This window comes from Carlito syrichta, unplaced genomic scaffold, assembly GCF_000164805.1.
Source record: "Carlito syrichta isolate Samal-C Ts95f unplaced genomic scaffold, Tarsius_syrichta-2.0.1 Scaffold304603, whole genome shotgun sequence".
Lineage (NCBI taxonomy): Eukaryota > Metazoa > Chordata > Mammalia > Primates > Tarsiidae > Carlito > Carlito syrichta.
Genome location: NW_007248699.1, coordinates 1,673 through 8,569, shown reverse-complemented (window position 1 = coordinate 8,569; position 6,897 = coordinate 1,673). Strand labels below are relative to the sequence as shown.

Below are 6,897 nucleotides of genomic sequence, written 5' to 3'. Positions count from 1 at the left end.
CTGGGTATGGTAGCACACGCCTGTAGTTCCAGCTACTTGGAAGGCTGAGGCGGAAGGATCACCAGAGCCCAGCAGGTTGACGCTGGGGTTGCCACGTGTGTGCCATTGCACTCCAGCCTGGGCAACGGCATGACGTTACAACTCTAAATAAATAAATAAATAAATAAATAAATAAATAAATTCATGTATGTATTTGCATGTGTTTACTGGGCTTTTCGCATAACATCTCTGGAAATATTCACACTGTAACCTTGTCTGCTCTTGAGAGTTGGGCTGGGTGGCCTGAAGCCAGGCAAGAAGAGGGCATTCTCACCCTCATACCCTCTGCATCTTTTGAATTTTGAACCATGTGCATGAATAACCGAGTAAATAAGATAAAACACAAACTTTAAAGAAATTGTTATCTGGATAGAAGTGTTTTTCCGGGGGTAATGAAAGAGTTTTGAAACTAGAGAGTTTTGAAACTGGTGGTTGCACAATATTGTGAATGCCCTACATGCCACTAAATTGTTCACTTTGAAATGGTTCATTATGTTATGTGAATTTCATCCCAGTAAAAAAAATAAAAAGAGGCCGGGCATGGTGGCTCACATTTGTAATCCTAGCACATTGGGAGACCAAGGTGAGAGGATTGCTTGACGCCAGGAGTTTGAGACCATCCTGAGCCACAGAGTGAGATCTTGTCTTTACCTACCCCCCGCAAAAAAAATAATTAGCAGGACGTAGTGCCTTCTGTAGTGCCCTGCTACTTGGGAGACTGAGGTAGGAATATCACTTGAGCCCAGGAATTCGAGACTGCAGTGAGCTATGATCGTGCCATTGTACTCCAGCCTGGGCTACAGAGCAAGACCTCGTCTCTAAATAAATAAGTGGCATTTGCCAAATGGGCGAACAGAAGCAGGGCCCCTCCAGAAGAAGCTGGAACAGGATCTGAGGTGGGTGGTGTCACTGAACAGGACCCCTACTCTGTCTGAGTCTGTGAGTCCACAAAAGGGTCAGAGTAGGGGGAACCCATGATCCCTATTTATGTCTCCCTTCTGCCTTGGGGTGTGGGGCGGGGTTACAACACAGGCGAAACTGCCCATTCAAATAAACACGTCGGCAGGGTGAGGTTCTTTTGTTGTCTTTTTTTTCATTATTTAAAAAAAATATGTTACAAAACAATATTATTCATCATATATTTCTTGCTTATTTTCTTTTTAAAAAAATTATAAAGTAATAAAAAATCATTTTATAAAATAATACAAAAGGGCATGATTGACGGGGGCTGGGCTGGGGGCTGTCTGAGCTGGTGGCTGAGGAATCCAGTGCTTCTCTTCGGCTGCCTCTCATTGGGGAAGGGTCCCCAGGCCACAGCTGGGGCTAGGCCTCCTGCAGGGAGAGGGGCAAGGAAGACCGTGGGACAAGGAAGACTGTTGGCAGAGCATCCAGACCAAGGTTGGAGGGGACCTGCCGGTGGGGGTTAAGGTGGCACCGGGGCAGCAGGTGGTCCAGCCCCTCAGCACCAGCTCTTCCTCCAGGCAGCCACCCTAGCTTCCGCTGCTCAGCATCCCCAGCAGCTTGCTGGGCTCCAGTCCCTGCTGCTGGGCCACCGTCTGCACGTCGAAACCCATGTGCATGAGGAACTGGGCCACATTCATCTCCTGCCCTGTGAACTGGTCCCGGACGGTGGGGCACGAGGGGTTGCAGTGGGGCCAGGGGCAGCTGTCCACCAGGTGGACGGGGCAGCCCTTCAGGGGGGCCTTGCTGGCCTTGTGGCTGTCGTGGAGGCTCCTGTCCCAGCAGTGCAGCGCTCGGGGCAGTGAGGTCCCCTTCACCTGGACATCTGTCCAGTGGCTGCAGAGGAAAACCAGGTGGGGGTCACGTGGGGAGTGGGATCACCACCACTGGGGAGGGCTGGGTCCTAAATCTCATTGTACAGTGGTTGGAGACTCTGACAACCCTACAGGGAACCCTGTACACAGAGCTGGAGAGGTGGGTGGGAGGACAAGGTTGGGGCAGGAGCCTATGCTGCAGATGAAAGCTGCCCGGGCCTGGGGGCACTGACCTCCGGATGATGATCTCGTGGGAGAGGCAGGCAGGGGCAAAGCTGGCCCTGTTGGGGAGGAGACAGCCACCTGTGAGCTCCCATCCCTCAGTCCCTTCCCACCCCTGCTTCCCAGGAGCTGTCCTCAGCCTGGCCATCACCTCTTCCTGTTGTTGTGACTACCAGTTGCTCTGGCCTGGGCCTTTCTCCTGCCCTCGAGCTCCCTGCTGGCCCTTGTCCCTTTGGGTCTCAAATCCCGAGTCCATCTTTTCCAGGTAGGACCTACCAGGCAGTGGCAGAGGGCTGTCCTGGACAGGCAAATATTTTGCCATCTTGAGACTTTTTTCCAGAGAAAGGGGCTTGCTCTGTCGCCCAGGCTGGAGTGCTGTGGTGCAATCATAGCTCACCGAAGCCTTGAACTCCTGGCCTCAAGTGTTTCTCCCACCTCAGCTTCCTGAGTAGCTGAGACTATAGGCAGGTGCCACCTTGCTCAGCTATTTTTTTTTTTTTTTTTGAGTTGGCGTCTCACTCTGTCACCCAGGCTGGAATGCAGTGGCATGCTCACGGCCACTACAGCCTCGACCTGCTGGGCTCAGGCAATCCTTCTGCCTCAGCCTTCCAAGTAGCTGGAACTACAGATGCACACCACCACGTCTGGCTAACTTTTTGATTTAGCAGAGATGAGGTCTCACCAAGTTGTCCAGGCTGGTCTCGAACCCCTGGGCTCAGGCAATCCTCTTGTTTCCGCCTCCCAAAGTGCTGGGATTACAGGCTTGAGCCACTGCACCCAGCTTACATAATTATTTCTATTGAGTTTTTTGTAGAGATGAGGTCTTGCTATGTTGCCCAGGCTGGTCTCGAACTCCAGGCCTCAAAGTGATCCTCCTTCATCGACCTCCAATGTAGCTGGAATTATAGGCGTGAGCCACTGTCTGGCAGGGTAGCTCACTCTTCACTTAAAATAGAGGTCTCCAGCCTGGGCAACATAGCAAGATCCCATTCTACAAAAAAGTTTAAAAGTGAGCCATCCGGATGGAGTAGGGGCTCCAGGACCCCCACACACTCACGGCACGTCCTTGAGTGTGTTGCGCAGTTCACGGCCGAGGTTCTGGATGTACAGCCACTGGCCCTCCTGCACAGGCTGTCCTGTGAGGTGCACGTTGTCCACAGTCAGCTGGGCCTCATCAAACAGCCACTGCACCACGAACACTGGGCCTGTGGGGGGCTCAGCTCAGCTTGGCTTCTCCTGATCCAGTGCTCTGCCCCACCCCAGACTCAGAGCTGAGCCCCACCCCAGGTCTCCACCAGTCCCTCTGCAGGCTTGCAGGACAGTTGGGCTCAGCTGGGCTGTCCCCAGGGACATCAGCCCCAAGTCCACCAACGTGTGCCCTCCTTTAAAACTTGCCCATACTCAGAGAAAGGCCCTTGTTAGCCCCTCACTGCCTCAGCCTAGTTCTCAGCAATTCTACTTTACCAAAATTTAGTGATGACGTCCCTTGCGTAAGACCTCATCACTCCTCCGTGTGGGGTGGGGAAGGACTGGCTTAAGGCCCACAGCGGAGAGGGACAGTGTGGAGATTCAGCTCCAAAGCTCATCCCTGATCACCAGTGTAGACAGGGTGATCATTCATTCTGGCTTGCCTGGGATCAGGGCTTTCAGTGCTGAAGGCAGGAGACCCCAGGTAGGAGCAGCATCTAGTCACCTCGTGCAGATCTGGCCTCCCTGGGCCAGGGCCATGGTCCCCAGGCCCAGCTCTGAGGGACTGCACCATGATGAGTGTTCAGAAGTGCAGTGAGTGTGGACCTGCGGTTGCCCCCATAAGCCCATCCCCCCACATATCCCCCCCACTCACAGCGCAGAGTTGGGTAGACCTTGTAGCCAAAGAAGCAGTTCCACTCCTCGCCTTCCTGGAACTGGCGCCGGCAGCGCTCTGGGACCACTCCGTTCCAGTACCTGGGACCACAGTGGTGGGTTAGGCTTTGTGGGCCCCGCCCCAGGAGCTCCTCCCTCACAGACACCACCCCTCAGGCCCACATGAGGCAGAGTCCCGGCATGGGTCTCCCTCCTGGGCACCTGATGCCACGGCGGATGGCCTCAGTGGGCGCACAGGTGATGGTATCGATGCAGTCGGTGTGGCGATACTGCTTGTTGTCCAGGAACCAGCCTGAGTCAGCCAGGCCCCGAACCTGGATGGCCGGGTAGCCCAGCTCCTCCAGCTGCTCGGCCACGCGGTCCACGTTCAGCAGGACCCCGGTGCCCCCCGCGCTGCAGGGAGGGCTGGATGTGAGGCTAAGACCCAGTGGCGGCAAGAGGTACTCACCTCCACCCAGTCCCACCCCGAGCCTGCTATGCCCCCAGCCCTTGCCCCAGGAAAGGCAGAGATCCCAACACACTCTGCACTGTGGACATGTTCCCTGTCCATGGGCAAGATCCGTGACCAGGTTCCAGCCCAGGGCTAAAGCTGGCAGGCTGTGCCTCTTCCTCCCACATAGGGAACTGCCCTCTCTCCTTCCTCCTTCCCTTCCTCTCTCCCTCTCTTTGCCTCAGTTTCCATGTATGAAAATGAAGATAAACTGTGTGGCCTCAGGCGTCTTCACCCATTTCTCATATGTCCCCTGGTCCCCTGCATGCCTGCTGGGGTACAGTAACCAACAGATGTGATCCCTGCCTACCCTGGGGAAGCGGCTAACTCCTAACCAACGATCCAGGTCACACAGCATTATCGCCTGATGTCCAGAAGCATTCTCTACACAGCTTCCAGTTACAAAGCACTCTGAAACCAAACTGGAGACATTCCTAACGATGCTAGTTCTCCTGGTCCCAGCCTCTGACCCTCCTGGCCCCCTGCCAAGGCCTAGCAAGGCTAGAGCCACGGATTCCTGTTAGGCCAGAGGACTAGACACCCAGGCTGCACAGGTCCCATCCCTCCTCCCCTCCCAGATACACTCTCCTACCCCAGCCTGGCCCCAGGGTCTGCTCCACACCCCTCCCTGGCTGCCATCCCATACCTCCCCCACACTTATCTCCCCAGCCCTCCCCCCAGCCCCTTCCCCGCTCACCTGCTTCCGGCCAGCAGCAGCACCTTGGCCCCACTCAGCCCTCTGCCCAGGAGTTCCCGCACCACCTCCTGGATGATGAGGGCGCCCATGAAAGCATACTCGTCTGTGTGGGGGAGGGGTGGCTTCAGGTAGGGGCCCGGGCAGGGAAAATGACCTCCCACCCCAAGTTGGCTGGTGGAGGGGTTCTGGCTCTGGCTGGGGCCTGAGAGGTCTTCCTGGGGAGGGGCCAGGGATGGGCCAACTGGAGGGAGGTGGGCTAGGGCACAAGGCCCAGGTAACACTCAGAAATAAGGACCCCCACGGGGTCAGGCTAATCATGGATGAGCAGGCAGTGGGTGCTTGGGGCTGGCACCCTGGGACACACTGTCGTGGGACTGAGAAGGCTACAAGCCTGAGTGTCTGCTCTCCCCCTTCCCCAGAAGCCCTGTTGTCCTGCCCTGTTGTGCCCTAGGAAGGCGGGGACTCACTCTTCTCAGACTTCGATGAAGCCCCACTCCACACATCACTGGAGCAGTAGGGGATGAAGCTGCAACACAGGGACAGTCTGAGCCTGCCACTGGTCTCTGCTGCCCAGAGGCCCCAGGAAGGATGATCTCCAGGGCAAGACCCTCCCCTGAAGGGCCACCCTCCAGATGGGACCATCCCCCCCAGAAAAGACCACCCCCAGGAAGGAACACCTCAGGACAAGACCCCCAGGAAGGGCTACCCCAATGACTCCCTCCAGGAAGCACCATCTGGACCGAACACCCTCAAGAGGGGCCACCCCAGGACAGGAACCCCTCAGCCCAGGAAGGACCCATCCCAAGGGAGAACACCCCGGGAAGGACCACCCCCATTAAGGACCTCCCTCAGGAAGGACCACTTCTAGGACGAGATCCCCACTCCCAAAAGTACTGTTTCCAGAATAGGACCTCCCCAAGAAGAAGACCCCCAGGAAGGATCCCCACAGGTATGGTCCAACAGGCAGGGCCCTCTGCTCCCTCTTACACCATGTTTGCATTCCACCAGTGGGGGTTCTCCTCCGGTTGTGAGGATAGGATTCCCGTGCCTGGGGACACAGAAGTGGGGGTCCTTCTGGTGGGAGGAAACTGTGCAGGGATGGGGACTAGGAGGCCGGTGAGGGAGTGGGGCTACTACTTGACCCCAGCCAGGAAGGTGCACTGCTGACCTGAGCCAAGGATGCCAGGAAACTGGGGGACCACTGGGCTTAGTTACTCCAGGAAGCCACCATGACCGTGATGCCTAGCCAGGTTGTGGCACTGGAGGTGACCCTTGACCTCTCCCACCCTTCCCAGGCTGCCTTAACTGGGGGAGGTCCTGCTGCCATGCTGCCAGAGTAAGCGCCTCAAAGTGATTTGTGGAGTGGAAGCCAAGGGGTGTGAGTGACTCCTCCCTGATCTTAGGACTCTCCTAGAGTTGGGCTGGGGACGGTGTGGTGTGAGGGATACTCAGAGGGCTCGGCTGGGGACGGTGCGTTATGGGGAACACTCAGTGGGCTCAACTGGGGACCTGTGCGGAGGGGGCCTCTCTGGGCTTCCTCGTGGACCCCACGGTGGGGGTCCTGGCCGCAGGTCCCGCCTGCTGACCTGTACGAGTGCGCGGCCAGTCTTTGGAACTCATGAGGCGCCGCATGGTATCGTATCTGGAATCACAGTTCTCCCGGTTGAAGCAGTACCAGCCGCCTGCGGGCACAGCCATCCACTTCAGGGTCGCGCTTCCAGGGGACCCCACCCACCCCGCTGCCCCGTCCCCTGGGACGCACCTTCCAGGAAGAGTAGCCACCGCCGACTACCTTTGGACTCCTTCAGGTA

The 6,897-nt window shown here is 56.9% G+C and overlaps 1 protein-coding gene across 1 annotated transcript in view; it reads right to left on the bottom strand.

The window, feature by feature from the left end:
- Positions 1 to 1,246: 1,246 nt before the first annotated feature.
- The window catches only part of NOTUM (NOTUM, palmitoleoyl-protein carboxylesterase), a 7,317-nt gene continuing 1,666 nt past the window's right edge, over positions 1,247 to 6,897 (bottom strand). Inside the window, exons 2-11 of the mRNA XM_008060407.2 lie at positions 6,849 to 6,897; positions 6,673 to 6,768; positions 6,074 to 6,134; positions 5,554 to 5,612; positions 5,087 to 5,189; positions 4,101 to 4,292; positions 3,880 to 3,980; positions 3,094 to 3,241; positions 2,048 to 2,095; positions 1,247 to 1,836 (exon numbers count right to left, since the gene is read on the bottom strand). The exon at positions 6,849 to 6,897 is cut by the window's right edge and continues 4 nt beyond it. Of these exons, the coding sequence (XP_008058598.1) occupies positions 1,530 to 1,836; positions 2,048 to 2,095; positions 3,094 to 3,241; positions 3,880 to 3,980; positions 4,101 to 4,292; positions 5,087 to 5,189; positions 5,554 to 5,612; positions 6,074 to 6,134; positions 6,673 to 6,768; positions 6,849 to 6,897 (1,164 nt within the window). The 3' untranslated portion in view covers positions 1,247 to 1,529. The remainder of the gene's footprint in view (positions 1,837 to 2,047; positions 2,096 to 3,093; positions 3,242 to 3,879; positions 3,981 to 4,100; positions 4,293 to 5,086; positions 5,190 to 5,553; positions 5,613 to 6,073; positions 6,135 to 6,672; positions 6,769 to 6,848) is intronic.